We start from the raw sequence: 18,587 nt of genomic DNA, 5'->3' as shown, positions 1-18,587 counted from the left end.
CTCTGCTGGTCAAGGCTCCTTTGAAGGTGGGCGAGCCTGCTTTCCCGGGTCCTACTCTGGGCCCTTTTCCCCCAAACTTGCACTCTTATGGAATGCCGGTATCTGGTGTGTGTTAGGGAATAATTGCTAAGGGAATGGCTGCGACGAAACCGTACGAGGACAGGGATGATGGGGCCTGATGCTGGTGCTGGCATATGAGGTCTCTATTTCTCAACGGCAATCTGGGGATCATAATCCTAGCTCCAATTTTCTACCAACCCTCCTTAACTGAGGACGGAGCAATAAATATTAAGCGTGTAAGGGGAATGGGAAAGATGGACAATCCTGCAATCCCTGTTTTGGGAATGAAGCAAGTTCCCTTAACCCAAGCAGCTCGGCAAAAAAAGGGTGCTGCCAGTGAAGGGAGCCAAATCTAGACCCTGGGGGCTGATCTTTTCTAGATCTGAACTCCAAACAGTGATGACACACGGGAAAGAGCTCTTTTGGGCTCTCACTTAGAATACTGTTCCCCGTTGTGGAGCCACCACAGCAGCTCTCCCCCCACCTCCAAGAGACCCCAGATTCATCGTCCTGGGACCTCCTAATAGAACTGATAAATTAAAGCCCCCTTCCCTCCCTGCACCATTTCTGGAATTCCAGGTGTCAGGTCCCATCGGGAATGCCCTGCACTAGCTAAATTGATCCGCCTCCCTGAATAACCTGGCTTCTTCCTGAATTTTTGGAGCCTCTTTAAGGACACTCTGACATATAAATTCTCCACCTGTTTCCCGAGGTCTGGAAGCAACTTAACTCTTGAAGTGTCCTTCCTTTCTAGCAAAAGTTACCAGGAGTCTTCTTCCTTTCCCAGAACAGTCCCGCTTCTCACTTGATGGGACTGAGGGAAGGCACACACACCACACATCTAGTCCTTGGAAGCCATACTCTCCCAAGTCCTCTTGAGGAGGATATGGACTGTTTCTGTTCCAAGTGAAAAAATCTTAGTTAAACTTCAGTAGTTCAGAATACTGAAGTGTAATGTTCTTCTCTAAAATATATTGTTCTCTGGGAGCAGGTTTCTTGGGGGGCTTCTGGAGGCAGCCAGTAGTTTCAGTTCAGTGTAATCACAAATGCAGCCAGGGATTAAAGTCCAAATCCTTTATTGTCTCCTTTGCAGTCTTGTCTCCTTCCTGGGACCCAGTTAGCTTTAATAGAGGCCTATCTCTCTCCTTGGTTCCAAGAGCTCCTGCTGCTAATCCTTTGCCTCTGCCAGCTTCTGCCTCCAGCCAGCACAGAGGTGGAAGATGGAATGAATCTGTCTCCTCCTCCAAGACCTTCTAGGGGGCTTCTGTGTCTGACCCTGAGAGCTCCTCCTGTATATGCTCTCTTAAAGGTGTGACTTTTGTGGAATTATAGTAAGTACTAAGGACGTGTCAATTAGAGAATCATTATCTCATCAATTCCACTGACTTGGCACCTTGTAAGAATCCTAACACTGAAGGGATGTGGGGCCAAAGAAATGGTGAGACCATAGGGTGAATTAACCATAACTGGAACTGTTCCATCTGATCCAACTTTATTTTGATGACATACTTTCCCCTACCCAAAACACTTCCTATCAGTCTGGCAGGACTCCCCCGAAGCTCTAAGCAGCTGGGTCTTTTTCTCAATAGGATTTCTGGAAGCAAGAATGAAAAAATAGGAGATGCAGTATAGTGGGCAATAGGCGTCAATCGGGACTCCAACCCTTTCTGTTCCAACCCAAATGAGGAAATTAAGGTCCAGATATGACAAATGACTTGTCCAACGTCATGACCACTAATAAGTAGCAGATAGTGATTAGGGATTTTAGGAGGTAGAATGGGGTGTTTAAGCACTGATAATGAAAAAAATAAAAAGTCTATATGGGTCATGGAGCAGATGAAATGGAGACCAATTCTGAGGATATATAGTAGGACCTTACTCTCTAAGAAGCTGATTACCTTTTCCTTTGTATCTGGGGAAGGAGACCGGAAGCTCACTGGAAGAGAGAGAGAAAGTGGTGAGAATGGTGATTCTGGTTACACAGATCTATGAATTGTGAGAAAGAGAGAGAGAGAGAGAGAGAGAGAGAGAGAGAGAGAGAGATTGTTCAGAATAGAAGATAGGATGCAGAAATTTAAGAAAAAGGAGAATGAAGATAGGATTTTGAAACATTGTGAATAAACATTTTGGCAGGGTCTCCTCATTTTGAGGACTGATAGAGTGAAGTTTTAGGGGGATACATTCCCCCAGGTTTTTGGGGGAAGGGGTCCCAAGATTTGAAAGTAAGATGCAGAGACTTACTGATCCACTCCATTCCTTTGAGGAGTCCAAGAAGGAGAAATGCTGAAAGGAACAACCCTACTCCATCTTCCAAGGAAGGCCCAGAAATTCCTGAGGGGTGTAGAAGAAGTGGGAGATCGCATTTATTTTGTCTGGGATCTGTGCTCTCAGAACTTGAGACCCAGAGACTTCCTCTTCTCCCATCACCTTGTCCTTCCTTACCTGCCACTTCTAGAGACACTTGGGCACTGAGTCCTTTGGATTGAAGGCTGGAGTGGTGAACTACACAGATATAACGAGAGCCATGCTGTTCCACCGTGACTGGGGGTGGGCGAAGGTGTGCTGACACACTGATAGTGCCATCAGGGTGATATCGGTAACTAGAGCGCCAGGCTTGGCCACCTGCTTCCCGTCTCCCTCCTCCTGTACCATTCTGAAACTCCCAGGACACTTGTAGCTCTTCCAGGGGGTAGAAATGGGAAATGAGGCAGAGGAGCTCTGGAGGAGCTTGCCCTGGATATGCCCAAACCATAGGAGATGGGGTTAGGCTCACTTTGGGGGGCTCTGCAGGAAAAAGGAGGAAGAGTATTGGAATTATCAATGTCAAGGGGCAATTAAATACAATTTTGCCTTTTAAAAAGGCAAATTCATCTCACCCCCACCCTGGGGAGCCTTAACTGGCCTCTTCCTGGTTTGTAGAACTCTTTCTTCTTCCAGTTCAATTTTGCTCTCAGTTCCCCTCCAGATTCAATCTCTCTCCACACATGCTACTATTCCCACCCCATCTCAATCCCAGGCCCCTTTTCCTACTTCAGGTATTTCACTATCCAGTTCCCCCTTTCACTTACTTTGTATTTTCAGCTTCAGAGCTACTTGGGTCTGCAGGTGAGGAAGGTGGACAGTAGCCAGGTAAGTACCCTCCTGGTGAGGTTTCACATCGGGCAGCAGCAGGGTCCCGTTCCCACTCCATGGGCTCGCCACTCCTTTCTCATCCCAAGTGGCAAATGCCACTGCCCCTTCTGGAGATCCTAGTGCCTGGCCACCCAGTCCTGGAGTCACGGCCAGGAGCAGCTGTCCAGTCCCCCGATGCTGTCGCCGCCACTCCAGCCCAAAGGGAGGGGGACCCAGGGAAGAGGAGGCCCCACTGGAGTGGGGAGATGAGTAAGTAAAACTCAGGTCCAAAGTGGCATTCTCACCGGGTCCCACCAGGACAACAGGAGAGTGAGAGAGAACTGTCAGCACAGCTTTGCGGGGCAAAATGGAAATACAAGAGGAAAACGTGGAGGGCATGAAATAGTAGGGGCAGGGCAAAAGGGAGAGAAATACATGAGGGAAGGGGACAGAGTAAGTGACAATTGGAAAAATAGGAAAAGATTGGGAATGGTAAAAGGAAATAGGAACATAGGAAAGAATTTGTGAAATGGGAAAAATTGCAGAGAAATTGAGTTAATGAGGGCACTTCATTTAGGGAACCTATCTCTCAATCTCCCTTGTCTTGACCAGTTTCTATGTTCTCTTCTCCTTCCCTTCCTCCTCCCCATCAGTTAGCCAAACAAGAAGACTCTTGCACTTTCTCCTGTCACTGGTCACCTTGACAACAACTCCCCTTCTCAGTTTCCTGATTGTCATGACAATGTGTTCCTAAATAGTCTCATTACATGCACTTAGTTTTTTTGGGGGGACAAAGTAGAGGGGTGCCTGAAATGGGAGGGTGTGTCAGAATATAGATCACTACCATGATCTTTGAAAGGCTGCTCCCCCCTTCTTAACCTTGAGACCTGATAAGTCACTAACAGAAAGTTTTAAACTAACCTACCCACCTACTCATTGACCATATACATACCCATTCTCATTCTAGCTAGTATAGGGTGAGGGGTGGATAGGTAGAGGGTTGAGGGGAAGGGGAACCAAGTACCCATTCTCATTCTAGCTAGTATAGGGTAAGGGGTGGATAGGTAGAGGGTTGAGGGGAAGGGGAACCAAGTTCATAGAGGTATATAGTAGGATATTAAAGCTAAAGGGAGTCTAAATTGAGTGGAGAGCTAGGAGTAGGCCCCAGTAGGAGATGAGACACTGGTCCTGGAGGTTTGAGGTAATTCTGTCCCAGGGCCATTCCAGTCTCCCCAGTGGAAAAAAAGATGGGATTTAAGCAAGGTATAAGAATGAAGAAAGAGATGGAGAAAAAACTATTTACTGATGTTTATGATAAATAGCTGGTTTATAAGGGGTAGAAGATAATTGCAGAACACTAATTTATCCATTGATGCCTGAAGTCAAAACCAAATTGCTGTGCATAGGATGCTCTGCTAGACACTAGGGGAGATTCAAAGTTTAGATGAGACTAAGTCCTTTGCTATAATGGAACTTAAAAGTCTAGTAGACGGATATAAAATACAAAAACTATAATGCATCGTAAGTGCATTACAGAGAGATGCATATAGGCTGTATTAGGAGTTGGAGGTAGAGCACATTCTATGAGATCATATGATTATATGAAGGTTAAAAAAAAAATAAGAAAGTCCACAAATCTTGTGGAGCCATACATGTCCTTAGAAGGGACAAACTTAACATTGAAGAAAGCAAGTAGGCTTCACATGTGAGCCTTTTGAGTCACATTTGAGTCAGATAGTTGAGGCAGCTGCCTTATATTTAAATCGATTGTTCCACCTTTTCCTTCCCATAGTTTACTTTTGGTGGGGCTGGGGTGAGAAGAAACAAGTCTCCAAAAAATAGGAAAAAAGGGAAAAGGAAACTTAAGTGTTGGCAGAATAAAAGGGCAATTTATGCAACATGTGAAAGCAATCTAAGGGAAGGCAAATGTGTCAGAAGGGACATTATAAACCATTAAGTCTAATACTCTCATTTTACAGAGGGGAAAACTGGGAGATTATATTTGAAAGTAATTAATTTAGGGTCACACAGTCATAAATCAGTGGTTGACCTGGGATTAAAACCTTAGTTATCCTGATTCTCAGTTGCCTTTTGTAAGGGAAATATTTGCTGGGGAAAGAAATTGAAAAGAATGAGGAAAAGGGGGAAAAGAAGTGAAGGAAGTTAAGGGGAAGAGGCAGAAGACCCTCAAGTCATAGTCCTGCAATAACTTTAAGTGCCTTCCCCTTTAAATATCTTAAGTGATCTGATTAAAAGTATGTAAGAGTTCTGACTTTCAAAGCTCCAAACCCCACTTGGCTTTAGCTCCAAGATGCCCCCTCCCTTACTTCTGTCCCTTACCTGTTGCTATGGTAACCGAGGAGGTGGCAGACTGGGACTGAGACAGCTGCAAGAGGCTGGAAAGGCATACTTGGGGGCTAGAGAGGCTAACCACCAGCCAAGTCCCATCCAAGGATCGAGGAGAGTAAGGCTCAGGGGTTAGGACAGCGGCCCAGTCTGAAGTTGCAGGGCTTGGGACATATCGATTCAGCTCACAGCTTGGGGCTACTGATCCCTTCAGGGAGTCCCCAAGAGAGCCAGCAGGATCTGGGGCAGGAGAAAGAGGGAGTTATCAGCTAAGAGAGTCAGGACTCGAAAGTAGATAGGTGGCATGGAAGGAAAGTTTCCTGCAGTAGAGTGGAGGGGAGGGACTGAGCAGATTAGGGAAGTGAGACTGAGAACTGATTTAGCAAAACCTCAATAAATGAAGGGAAGGGGGCCTAGAATAATGATTAATAATGGCTAACATTTGCAAAGTACTTTAAGGTATAAAAAGTTCTCTGCAAACATTAACTCAGCCAAATTCTCTGGAAAGGGGACTGGCTCTGGAGTCAAATCTGACCTCCTGAAATTCATTCAATTAAATCTTTGGCCTCAGTTTCCCTAACTGTAAAGGATGTTTCTGGACCAAATGACTGCTTAGGTACTTCTGGTCTAAATCTACAATTCTTAGAACTATTTTGTATAAGACAGATTGAGCAAATATATTAATCCTCATTTTACAGATTCAGGTTAAGTGACTTGGCCAAGATCATAGAGCTAAAGGATAAAATTCAGATGTGAGAACCTATGTTTTTGGATTCCAAATCCAGTCCTCTTTCCACTATATTACTGATGCAAACTCTTTGATAAGTACAAGTGGAGGGGGTGGTGACAGAGGTGAGACCTCAAGACTGAGAAGCTCCTTCCAAGCCAGGAAGAGAGGCTTAGGGGTGTCCAAATCAGAACACTTACCATGCACTTTCAGGTAGAGGGAAGAGTCAAGATCAGGCCTTGGTGGTGGCTCCCCAGTCCCCTGTCTCAGCAGCAGCACAGCGGGTCGTTTGGTCACTCCCTGAAGCATGCCCCTACCACCACCCTGCTCTTCTACAAACCAGCACTCCAACTCTGAGGGCCCTAGGCGAGCAGTGCACCGTCTGACTGCTAGTATGCCTAGGGAGAGGAAGGACGCTGGGGAAAGGGCGAAATTCTCAAGGAATCACCTCCCACCCTGATCCCAATCTTAATAGGGTCTTAGAGCACTAGAATCCCTAATTAAAGAGTCGGGGGTACACAACTATCAGGGGCTCAGGGAAATGGGAGAATACCTCACCTACGGTTAGGAGCAGGTACAGTGGCTTCATAGTTCCTCTCCCCAAGCCTCTCCAACAGCTACTGCAGCCGTTGAGAGGTTCTCCTTTCAGTTTCACTTTCCCCTTAAAAGGCAAGTACCGGGAATCCCCTCCTTTAGCAAGAAACATCCGGAAGAAGTAGGTGAGATCCTAATACCATCCCACAAGGGAGGATACCTAATTAACTCACACAACCCTTGAGAAGTCGAAGGACTCAACTACATAGCCCAGACAGATCTTCCCAGCCCCTACCACGCTAAGTCCCCACTCCCTTCCCTAGACCAGGCATTTGGTCATAGAATAATGCCATGTCATACCTGGAAGAAGATTTTGAAGTTATTTAGTCCAACCCTCTTGTTTTAGAGAGACAGAAACAGAGACCTACCTTTCCCTGTATCCCTAGTCCCACCCTGATCACTTTTTTCTTGTCAGCCATTAGCAATGAAACACAGGTGATTGTCAGGTCAAGTGAAGAGACCAATAAATATTTTAATCACCGTTAAAAAAAAATTAAAAAATAAAAACTTTAAATTCCCAAAACTGGTTCCCTTCATGTCCTTGAAAGCCCCCTTTCCCAAATATGTGCATACCCCTCTGGGACTTACTGCAGGGATGGAGTATGATGGAAGAAACAGATATAGGTTTAATAATCCTGTAAAGGGGAAGAGGAGATGCAAAAGGTATGAGATGGCAGGTTAGTCACCATAGTGACACACACAGATTCCAAGCACAAACTACAAATGGGACTACCTGCCCTGTAATCCTTGGGGATTCTGGACATACCCCTACCCATGCACACTCTTCTCCAGGTAGATGATAACCTGGGGGGCTGAGTCTTGAGTTATTTATCTACTTATTCCCACTAGTGAAGGGAAAAGTAGAAGGCTCACAGTTCCAGAATTTTCCAAATGTTGGGGAATGGAATGGGGTTAATGTGGGGGGAGGGAAGAGAACTGTCATGAATTTCCTTCTTTATATACAAATCCATAGAGGAGAAAGCCTATTACCAGGAGTACATAGTCTTAGATCTCCTCCCCGCCCCGCTCCCATCCAAGAATTTTTGGAGGACTCAAGCTCTTGGCCTATGCCCCTACTCTTCCTTTCTAGGGGCGTCAACCTAACAAGAGTATTATGGGAATTACTCATCAACTGCTTTCTCCAGTTCTTGAATTCAGTCATGAAGGAATAGTTCCTTAATGTCCACCTCCACTGCCATTGAAACCTATCTCTACTTTGTGTGCTCCTGGCGGGGACCAGATTCTCCTGTTGGACTCTCCTACTTCGTCTCCACTGCCACCCCCGGGAGGCTCTCTCTTGGGCAGCCCCATAATTCCTGTGGGTCCCCCTCCACCCAAGCGATGTCTCCGTTCACAATGTCCTCGGTGTCGCATGAAGCTGTCCCTCCACATGAATTTCTTCGCGCACACACTGCACTCATAAGGTTTGAGGCCTGTGTGAGTTTTCATGTGCTCTGTCAGATGGTGTTTCATCTTGAATTTTTTGTTACACACTGGACAGTCAAAGGGGCGAAGATTCAGATGCATATTAACATGCCGATCACGCATGCTCTTGTGTGAAAAAGCTTTCCCACAGTGACAAAGGAAGATCTTGTTCCCATCCCCACCACCACTTCCCCCAGAACCACCCCCACTACTTCCAGACACTCCCAAGTTGCCCCCTCCAGTCCTTCCCAAGGGCACTGCTCCGTGTTCATCTTGGTTTCCAGGGAGCTGAGTGGAAGCCTGAGAAGAGGAGGGAAAAACTAAGATTTGATTGCCCTGCATGTCCAGGGGCAACAAAGGACGGGGTTGGTGGGAGACAAAGGAAGGAGTTGGTCCTCCAGGGTCATCCAGCCCTGGCCCAGCTGTCCCAGATTCATAAGGGCTGAAGTCTTCAGATGATTCACAAAAATTCACTTGTTCCTCACCTTTGTCTGGGGGACCAGTCAGTGTCCGTACATCGGTAATACTTAGGCCAGGGTCAGAACTCCTACCTGGTGGGCCCCCTGAAGCTCCACCTAGCTCCTCATCCTCATCATCCTCACATGTCAGTACCAAATCTTCCTCCTCATCCTCTTCATCCAAGTCTGGGTCTTGAGAGGTAAGAGGAGCTGAAGTAGAGTAGCCTCCCCCACGTTTAACATATACCCAGTGTTTCTGAGGCACAATGCTAGGGGGCACATAGGTAGGCCGCTGTAGCCCAGCCCCAGGAACTACCATCCCAACTCCATCCACTCCGTCATCACTCAGCTCATCTGCCTCTAGCAATAGCTTTCCAGAAGGGCCACCCCTGCTGCCCACCACCGAAGTAGGGAACAGAGGGCCTCCTCCACTTCGTCTTTCTCCTCCCCCCATAGAAGAAGTTGAATATGCATCATGAGAGGAAGATGCGAAATCAGCAGAGTCTCGGGGGCTGAAGTAGTTGCTGCTGCTAGGGGACTGATTCTCGCTAGCTCTACTGGACGAATGAGGGCGGCCAGAGCCTGTTGCTGTGGTAGTTGGTCCTGCTCCTGCACCTCCTGTTGGGGCTCCTGCCCCAGAGGCAATGGCTGCTGTAGTGGCCATGGTGGTGGCAGCGGCGGCAGAGGCCCGGCCTTCTCGAAGGAGCTCTGTGCACTTGTCCACAATATGCCACATCTGGAGCACGGAGCCAACAGTGAGAAAGTTGACAATGTCTGCGGCAGCCATGCTAAGCCGGCCTGTATAGGCAGAGGCTAGAACAGTTTCAAAGGCTCCAGGGTCCATGACGCTGGGCAGTGAGATTGAAGTCATGCCCTTGAGCAAGACTTGATCATGGAAATAAGGGGAAGAGGCAGCCAAAACAGCCCGGTGAGCCCGGAATTCACGGCCCTGCACTCGGATCGACACATCACAAAGCTGCCCTTGTAGCCGCTGCTGGTTAAGGGACTCTAGCAGTGCACTGGTCACTTCAGGGAAGGACACATGTACCACAGCAGCTGCTGGTAGTGGCAGTGGGGGTGGTGCCAGCGACATAGGCTGGGACAGAGAGGCCCCCTGGGGAGAAAGAGGGGTTGGCTCCATTGCAAGAAAGAACATAGGGAAGGGGGCACTCCCCCCCCCAGCCACAGGTACAGAGAAAGAGAAAGGGCGGCCGGGGGGGTTTCTGTGAAGAGAAAGAAAAGAGATGGGTCAGGAAAGTGAGGGATGTTTTAGGGACAGGGAGCAGCTTTCTTTCCATACTCTAAATTCTTAAAGTCAAAGTTGGGAGGGAGTTCAGAGGCCTAGGACCTCCCTGTGGTATGGTGGAATAAGCACTAGAGAGTGTGAGATGCCTCTGTTGAGAAAGATGTGGATTGCCCAAAACTGGATGAATGGTGAATTCTGAGTTAAATGTTTTGCTTTCTCCAGGCCTCAGTTTTCTCCTGTCAAATCAGTAGGTTCAACTAGGTAATCTCGTAAGATCCCTTCCAGGCCTGGTATTGTGACCACATAATGTCATTTCTACTCTGCTGTCATGTTTAGTGATGGGGGGAAACTGAGGCACAAGGAAAAATAACTCTCTTCTTCCTTTCAGAAACCTCCCTTCTCCTAGGGCCCCCCTCCCCTTGTAATCCCTTTTGATTGTTCTGCCTCTCAAAGCAGAAGTGAGAGTCGTAATTTCCCCAGGGTGTTTCTCCCCATCTTTCCCTGTCCTTGAAGCCCCACCCCCGACGCGTCCTCAGACCACGCCTCTTAGGAATGACCACGCCCATCCCCCTACAAACCGCCCCCACTCAGACCTTGCTTCCTGTGAAATCCCAAGCCACGCCCCTTAGACCACGCCTCCCCAAATCCTCCCGGTCCCTCCTCCCCCTCGCACCTTCTAGGACACACACACACCCCACACACACACCCCCACCCCACCCCCAGACACATACCCCCCACATACACACATACACACACACACCACACACACACACGCGCGCGCACATACATACACACACACACATGATCTTCTCACCACTGCACACCCAGCACTCCTCTCTGCACTAGCCCTTCTCCCCCTCAAGGCGCGCGTCCCCGCTTACCGGGCCGCGCGCCCCCAGGCCCCCCCGCCCCTCACTCAAGGACCACAGCCGCAGCCCGGGCCCCTCCCGCCGCCGCCATCTTGCGCCGTCTCCCTCCTCTCTCCGCCCCCAACCCGCCCCCGACCCAGCCGACTTTAAGGGTGCCAGCCCAAACTCCGACGTCCTACTGGGACGGATTTCGCCGACTCTTCCACTTCCCCTTTAAGGAAAAAATACACTTCACTTTAAAGGTACTAACCCAGAATGTTCATGTACTGTTTCAGCCGACTCGGTGTTTTTCCCTTTAAAACAGTGAGCCTACCTGTCCCCACTGACGATAGGTTCGAGAATCAATCAATCATCGCTTAGGCAAAACGAAAGCAAGCTGAACTAAGAGCCAACTAACCAATGGTAATACAAACACCTCTGTATGGCTACCAATTGGTTAGTTGGCTCTTAGTTCTGCTCCCTCCCTTTTACCCGCCTCCATGCTGTTTGCTTCTCTCAGAAAGGGTAAAGCTTCCTTGAGTCGAGCACGGATTGGCTAAAGATACTTGAACTTGGCGCTGGATTGGTCCTCTTATTCAAAAAGAGGGCAGGCAGTAGGAAGCATTTTCGCGGCTGGCGAACCAGCTGGGTATACAGGAGCAGGGGATGCAGAGTGTGGTGTGGAGAACGAGATTATTTTGAGTAAAAGTGGAAAACAAACCTAGAGTTAGTTCTAGTCTGCAGGACAAAGCAGTTAATCAAGTAAGCAAAAGACTTTAGCTCCCTTTATACTGGGCTCTGAAGGAGGATATTCCCCTTGTGCAAGGATTGAGTATCATTAAATTAAATTACAGGGTGGGTTTGAGAAAGGGGAGGAGGTAGATGAAGTTTGGAAATGAGAATAAGTTACCGTAAGAAAAGAACTTTTATTTAGTTTCATTTTTATAAACCTTTAAAGTTTTTATTATTTTCAAAACACCAACAAAAAGGGTACAGCTCAGCTTCCCCCTCCCCCCCAAAAATCAAAACCGTGGGAAATGAGGGCAGGGAAAGCCAGACAGCTAGTCAGAGTCTGAGAGGATGATGATCTCTTCGGGATCACATTGTGTTGCCACACTCATCTAAGGGAGAGGAAAAAGAATTGGGAAGAGGTTGGAGAAGACAGTTAACATATGGGAAGGAAGCTTCAAAGGGTCAAAGGATCATAGACTCAGATCTGAAGGTCATTACGCTCATTTTACAAATGAGCAAAACAGCTCAAAAAAAAAAAAAAGACAAAATAAGTGGTAGACAGACTAGCAAAATCAGAACAATGAGAATAGATGGATAAAAATGGCAAAAAAAAAAAAAAAAAAAAAAGACCAGCATCCCTCCCTAACCCCCATTTCTGACCTTGCGGACTGCAGGCCTGGTAGCTTGTGGTCTAGGAAGCCTGGATGGTGGAGGACTACACCTAGAACTGGTGACCAAGCCATGGCTGGGCGAATCTGCTCGTGTAGAAGAGTCAGCAACTGGAAGCAGGGAAGAAACCAAAGGGAAGGGGGCACTGGGGAAATGACACCTCTTCCCGTTCTCTCTTTCATCTGCAGCTTGCACCTCAATGCAGCTGGGGAAACAGGAATTAAGTATTAGTACTTCTTGAAAAAGCCCATCTCCCAAACCCCCACGTCTAAAGATTACTTCATAGACAAAAAGCTCCCCCACCCCATTACTCCTATTTATGTTACCTGCACCCAATTAGTTCTGTTTCTGCCATGTCTTCCTTCCGAGACTTCTTGAGAGGGGGACTAGGAACCCTCAAGGTGTTAGGAGACACTCCACCATTGAAGGAAGTAGAGGTAACAGTGGCTGCCCCATTCTCCAGGAGGCTGTTGGGGAGGGGAAGTACTGGGCACTTCTTGGGAGAAGGGAGATCCCTGTCCTCAGGAGAGGGGACTGTGTCCAAGGGTAAGGCTTCAATCATCAATTCAAATAGTTGGGAGGCTGGGCTTTCAACATCCTGGGACAACTCTTCTGATAGGAGCTGTTCCCTGTTGTCTTCATTTTCAAGGCAACTGGGAACAGGTTTTTTCCTTTGAGGTAGGGAGTATGACCCTGACATTCCTGCTTCATCTTCTTCCACTGAAGAGCTGCTACTATTGCTCCCCTGTTCAGGCTCCAGCTCTTGCTCAGTAGTCCTTTGAGATGGAGACTGAGAAGCTACATAATTCTTACCTGGAAGTTGTAAGAAATAAACAGGAAACAGGATTAGTATAGAAAGTGACAGTTAATCACTTTAATTAATCTATCACTTTTCACACTAACTCTGCCTCCTGTTTGAAGGAATAAGAAGAAAATGGAAGGGGAAGATGGGAAACTGAATATGGAGAGAGAAAACAATTTGGGAAGAATAATAAAGTCCCTCCTCACATAATACCTGGCTCATCTTCCTCCCTTAGGCCCTCCTGCCTCTCTTCCATCTCTTCCTCTGAATCTGTGAGTTCCTCATCTTCATCTTCATCATCTTCTTCCTCTTCTTCCTCTTCCTCTTCCTCCTCCTCCTCCTCTTCATCCTCATCCTCATCTGTATCAATTTTGGAGACAGTGGGGCAGGATGTGGACTTTTTCCCACTAGGGCCCTGCAAGAGAGGGAAGGCCTCTAATGAAACCATTCTCCCAAATCTTCATTCTCCTGAGTACTTTACTTAAAACTAGTCACTCTCATCCCCAAAGATCTAGTATAAGGCCTGGGCATGATTCCACCCTCCAGGAATATCTGTTATAACATTAAAATCTCTTATCTTGCCTCCATACCTCTCCCAAGTCTGTGGATGCTGTTGGAAGGTCTTCATTGTGAGGAGAATTTCCTTGGGAAAGCCGGGCTCTTCTTCTTTGTCTCTCACCCTCCTCACTCTCATCTTGCATCATTGCATATTTGGAGATCACTTCATCCAGCCTACTGAGCGCCAAGGTTCTATTCTCTCGAAGCCTTCGGGCCAGGACAGGATCTGACAATGCAGGGTCAATGCCTGAAGTGGGAGGGAAGTATGCAGTGTGAAGACAAGGAACCAGAACTCCTAGTTCCAAAGCCTAAGGAATAACCCCCTCCCCACAGGTCTAGTGTGTATGGTCCCCTCCATGTACCTGGCCTATAGTCATCTGTGAGGTGACAGCCAAAGTTGTAGACAAGATCAAGATGACGCCGCTCCTGTAACTTGGTGCCAACATCTCGAAAGGCATCCTGAGCAAGGAGCTGAAGCTGTCGCCTTGGGAGGCAGAGGCCATGTCTGGTGGCTGCCTTTTCCACAGCCCGAAGGACATCCCCATAGTCAGGAAAAGTGTCTGGGCCAGGTCTATTGATGAGACGCTCTACACGGCGATTGACCTCTGGGTATCGAGTGCCCCGGTAGGGTATCCTTTGCTCAGTCACACGGCCTGTCAGTGAGCTACATGCTTTTAACTCACATAGACGCCCAAAGAGTCCTAGTAGCTTACGTTTCAGCCGCCCTTCCTGCAAATATGCGGAGTCCGGGTCATCTAACTCAGATAGATCCAGCTCCTTTTCCTGTAGTCGTTTTATCTCTCCCACATACAATGCCAGCAGTTGCTCTAAGCGCTGGATCTGCCTCCTTGAACCTCTGGGTCGAGAGGAACCAGGAGTAGTTTCTTCAGTAGGGGCAGAGTTAGAGGAAGGATTAGCAGGGGGAGCATCCCCAGGGGGCTCAGTGGATGTGGAAGCAGGGGTCAGGGGCACCTTCCTCTTGATTGAATGGGCTTTAAGTAGTGTACAAAGCTCGTTAATGTAGACATAGAGCTTGGTAGGCCGAGATTGGGCACGGGAAAGGACTCTAGAGAGCACATTTCGGAGCTCAGCTGAGGCCAGGAATGTAGGGCGAGCACGTTGTCTTCGATTACAGAGGAATGGGACGACCTCAGGGTGTTCTCCAGTTTGCTTCTTACATAGATCAAGAAACTGGGATAGGGGAAGAGGAAGTCCAAGGAACAAGGAAGAAGGATGAGAAAGACAAAAATATAGGGTTAGTAGGGAGAATCTGACTAAGGACAACTTTTTTGGTTCCCCCCCCTCCCCCAAGCATAAGAATCTTCCCCTTTGGCTCACCTCTTCAAACAGCTTCTCGTTCTCCAGCTGGTAGCATTTCTTGCTGCCCCCACTACTGCTGCTGCCTTCCCCACTGGACTGGAGGGAATCAGAGGCTGCTGCCAGTGGTTGGACCCGATTTGGAGCTGGAGAGGAAGGCCCTGGCTGGGCAGCTGCTTCATCCTCCTCATCATCATCCAGCACGATAATGCTGTTAGCGACAGCCATGGGGGGAGCGAAGCCCCTGGTGGGGGTGTTGGGGATTTCAGGAATCCTGCTGGGGGGGATGGGGCCTCAGAGACAGCCCCTCCAGGAAACCCCCCTCCCCCAATCTCACACCTTCTAGCATCAGTCTCATGTTCCTCAGTTGATGCCTGCTTCCCCTTCCTCCCCAAGGACCTATCTGTCTGACCTCCCTGTCATCTGTGTCTTGTCCTCTGAGACAAGGCTTACTGCACAAGTTTTCTCTAAGATCCCCAACATACTCCTCTCCACCCCAAAACCCTCAAGTCCCACCCATTTGGCTCCATTCCCCAGCCCTCTCCTCTCCACTTCCGGTCCCATCCTCTCTACTCCCAGCTCCCCAGATCTTATTCTTTCTTAAAAGATCAGCACTGTCACAGCTACCACCAGGGCTGCCATTCCTGCCCGCAGCCCTCACACCTTTTAGCAGACCGATTCCCTCTTCTCCCCGCCCCAAATGTGCATTTGCCCACATCTCGTCTGCCCACCCCCTTCGGGGCTGTCAGCAGCGCATATGACCCAGGGATTCCCTGGGCATGGCCCCGGCAGACACTTCCTCTCCTCAGCCTGCCCCCCAATTTCGCCTCTCCTTATGGCCCCCACTCACGGCCCCCTCGCCAGACTCCGCAAGCCCCCGGCTGAACCCCGTCTCCTTGCCTTCGGAAGGACTTCCCCCCCTCCCCCCATTCTCGAGCACACACGCACACACACACACACACACACAAACACACACGCACACACATACACGCGCGCGCGCGCGTTCCCTTCCTCAAGGGAGGGTCTCGGGCTGCTTTCCCCCTCTCCCCACCCCAGCCTTGTCACCGGGTCCTCCCCTCAGACTCTTCCCTCCTCCCGCCCGCCCCGTGCGGCCCCCACCTCAGAAACAGTCCCTACGCCGCGGCTGCCGCCTCCACCGTCGCTGTCCGTCCCTCCCCCCCTCCCCTTACCCCCCGCTCAGTCACCTCAGCTCTCCTCCCTCTCACACTCTTCGCCCCCCTCCCGCAGCAGCCACTGCGCAGAAACGGAAGCGATCACGCTTCGGCCCCTCCCAACCACGTCCCTAGACGCCGCCGTCCAACCCTAATGGAGTCGGCCACAGGAATGTAGGAAGTGAAGGCACGCAAGATACCTGCTCGGCCCTTCTACGGGAGGCGGACGGCGAGTCGCCCGGTGATTGCATCGGCCCGATCCGACCGAGTACTTCGGAAGGACGGGTCTCTCTGAGGCCGGGAGACTCGGAAGTCCCTGAGGGGAAAGGAGGAGGCCATGTTGCCGTACGGCATCTGTTATGACGGAGGGAACCCAATTTAGTCCGGGAGAAGCAAACCCCCTTTGGGGATTTGCCAAATCAGTGATCGCGACATGGACCCCCTGCTTTACCAACCAGAGGCCGGCGCCCCCTCCGCTTTTTTCCTCTGTCGTTTGTCCATAGCGCTCCCAAGTTAGAACTGGAGAGCGCCACAGCGCGGGGCGAGGGGCCGGGAAGTGAAATTAGTGGGTGCTTCGATCCATTTTGGGGAGGAACTACCCATCTTACTGGGATATAGGGTGGGCTTTCCTAGGGCCGCTCTGGAATCCCGAGGAGTGGGGAGAATTATAGAGAGAGAGTTTCCTTTCAAGGCGAATGCCGATATCTAACCTTGACTCTGCATTTGATGCGTGCCCCGGCCACTCTGTCCTTCCAGACCGCCTCTCTGTCTGTAGCAGCCCCCGAGAATCGGCCCAGGGCCTCCGGCTTCTACAGACGAGATTAATTTTATGTATACGGAATGTATGCGCGTAAGTAATTTTCTCCACCAATCACAAGAGTCTTATGCAAATAATACCAGCCTCGAACCTTAGAGTCGCCCAAGTATTTAACGCCGACTCTAAGCGTCACTCCACTCAAAGGGCACCGTGGCAACTGAATGAAGAGAGCCGGTCTACAACCCCGGCGCGGGGACTTGTCTGCCGTACGGCAAGATGGCGGCCTCCAGAGCGTGGGGAGCCATGCTCCTTTCCCCTGGCGGGATGTGGCGTGGGGCCTCTCTTCTCGGACGCTCTCCTCCGTCTGAGGATCCTAGGGGCTCGGTGGGAGTGGCCGGCGGGACCCCAGCACTTGGTGTTTATGGTTGGGGTGGGAGGTGAGGGGCGTCCCGATGCCTCGGAGAAAACGAGGCTTTTAAAAGGGCCTTAGGTTTGTCTTCCTGTGTAATGGGGGGTGGGGCGGTTTCGACCGAGAAGCGGAGAGAAAGGAAAAGAAGCGGAGACTGACGCTTCTCTCTCAGTTTATTGGGCTGGGAGGGGAAGGCTGGGGAGACCGATGGCTGTTTCTAGCGCGTGTCCTGGATTCTGGAGGAGGAGAAAGGGGTAACTAGAATGGGGCACCGGAGTGTGCCCCTTCCCACTTGGCTCCTTTCCACATTCTGGCTCTTTTCCTTGTCTTGGGGTGCACGCGAGACCCGAGTTCTAGTCCTGCTCTTAGTTTCCTTTAGGCAGCTCGGTCTCCCTTCTTTGGGATGAGGCTGATAGGTATTGCAGTGGACAGAATCGGGAAAACCTGAACTCAAGTCCTGCCCCAAACACTTACCAGTTGTACGATCTTGGGCAAATGATTTTAATCTCTGCTTGCGAGTTTCCCACCTGGATTGAGAGGAAGGAGGCATTCAGTGATTGCAGCTCCCGTTCCTCTTCTTTTTGAGGTTTCCAAGCAGTCAGCCCCAGCAGTTTGCCCAGGGTTTGGCCACAACAACTTGTAGGCAGCCTCTAACACCAGCACTCCCAGGAAGAGAGCAAGAAAAATGAAAAAGGCCCTGTCAAGGGCTCGAAGGCATCTGGGAGGAGCAGGACCCTGGGCAAGTGCCAAGAACACATTTCTCTCCTCCTTATCGCCCTCCTCCTGCTCTGCCATTCTGATTTGAAAGCCTAACAGCTGAGCAGATCAACCTGAATGGGATGGAGACATTAGCGCTACTTGGAGTAGTGGTAATTGGGGGGTGGGGGGTGAGTTTTCTTGCTGAATCTGCTCTCTGTGTTCTAATTCTACAGAGACAGCCCTTTAAAATGTTTTACATATTAGTATGAAGGACCCTCACAATCCCATTAATGTAAATATAGAAGGAATAGACTAGACTCAATCACAAGTGTAAATGAGGCATATTAATCAATTTGAAAACATTTTAGGACTGACCATTGGATGAAGACAAATGAATGACACCAATAGGAAACAATTATATTCAAAGGAAAGAATAAAAATACAAATGGGATCCTGTAGTTCTGAGTATTCAAGTTTGATCCAAGCCTGTAAGAGGGAATTGCTCTGCTCATTGACCATATTATTATAAAGATGTTATTGGATCAGTAGTAGAGAGTTCACCCACCTGAGATCAGAGAGACTAAATCAGTATCAAACTATATATATAGCAGGGAGGTGTCAAAGACCCTCATAACAGAGAATTGACCAAGTATGAAT

The 18,587-nt window shown here is 49.2% G+C and overlaps 3 protein-coding genes across 13 annotated transcripts; all 3 read right to left on the bottom strand.

Annotated features, from left to right (window-relative positions):
- Positions 1-1,531: 1,531 nt before the first annotated feature.
- TAPBP (TAP binding protein) lies at positions 1,532-7,040 on the bottom strand. Its single transcript, XM_003768955.4, has 8 exons — positions 6,803-7,040; positions 6,445-6,642; positions 5,512-5,757; positions 3,129-3,524; positions 2,503-2,844; positions 2,302-2,391; positions 1,959-1,996; positions 1,532-1,654 (listed from the first exon to the last, which is right to left on the bottom strand). Exons 1-8 carry the CDS (start codon positions 6,948-6,950, stop codon positions 1,643-1,645), a joined length of 1,470 nt encoding a protein of 489 aa, XP_003769003.3. The 5' UTR covers positions 6,951-7,040; the 3' UTR covers positions 1,532-1,642.
- Positions 7,041-7,519: 479 nt separating this feature from the next.
- ZBTB22 (zinc finger and BTB domain containing 22) lies at positions 7,520-10,946 on the bottom strand. The gene is made up of 2 exons (XM_031965094.1): positions 10,849-10,946; positions 7,520-9,944 (listed from the first exon to the last, which is right to left on the bottom strand). The coding sequence occupies exon 2, from the start codon at positions 9,875-9,877 to the stop codon at positions 8,015-8,017; it is 1,863 nt and encodes a 620-aa protein (XP_031820954.1). The 5' UTR covers positions 9,878-9,944; positions 10,849-10,946; the 3' UTR covers positions 7,520-8,014.
- An 816-nt stretch (positions 10,947-11,762) lies between these two features.
- Positions 11,763-17,934, bottom strand: DAXX (death domain associated protein). 11 transcript variants are annotated; one of them, XM_031965078.1, is made up of 10 exons: positions 17,706-17,934; positions 16,776-17,467; positions 16,266-16,419; positions 14,915-15,170; positions 13,939-14,767; positions 13,609-13,823; positions 13,232-13,433; positions 12,543-13,029; positions 12,208-12,421; positions 11,763-11,936 (listed from the first exon to the last, which is right to left on the bottom strand). In XM_031965078.1, the coding sequence occupies exons 2-10, from the start codon at positions 16,786-16,788 to the stop codon at positions 11,877-11,879; spliced, it is 2,430 nt and encodes an 809-aa protein (XP_031820938.1). In that variant the 5' UTR covers positions 16,789-17,467; positions 17,706-17,934; the 3' UTR covers positions 11,763-11,876. The 11 variants fall into 11 exon arrangements, with proteins under 11 accessions (XP_031820938.1, XP_031820937.1, XP_031820939.1 ...); XM_031965077.1 differs by having other exon boundaries at positions 14,915-15,104; positions 16,776-16,874; positions 17,706-17,922; XM_031965079.1 differs by having other exon boundaries at positions 16,776-16,874; positions 16,974-17,920.
- Between the last annotated feature and the right edge of the window lie 653 nt (positions 17,935-18,587).

This window comes from Sarcophilus harrisii, chromosome 4 (genome assembly GCF_902635505.1).
Source record: "Sarcophilus harrisii chromosome 4, mSarHar1.11, whole genome shotgun sequence".
Taxonomy (NCBI): Eukaryota; Metazoa; Chordata; class Mammalia; order Dasyuromorphia; family Dasyuridae; genus Sarcophilus; species Sarcophilus harrisii.
Note: the sequence above shows the minus strand (reverse complement) of the source record. Positions and strands in the feature narration are given on the sequence as shown.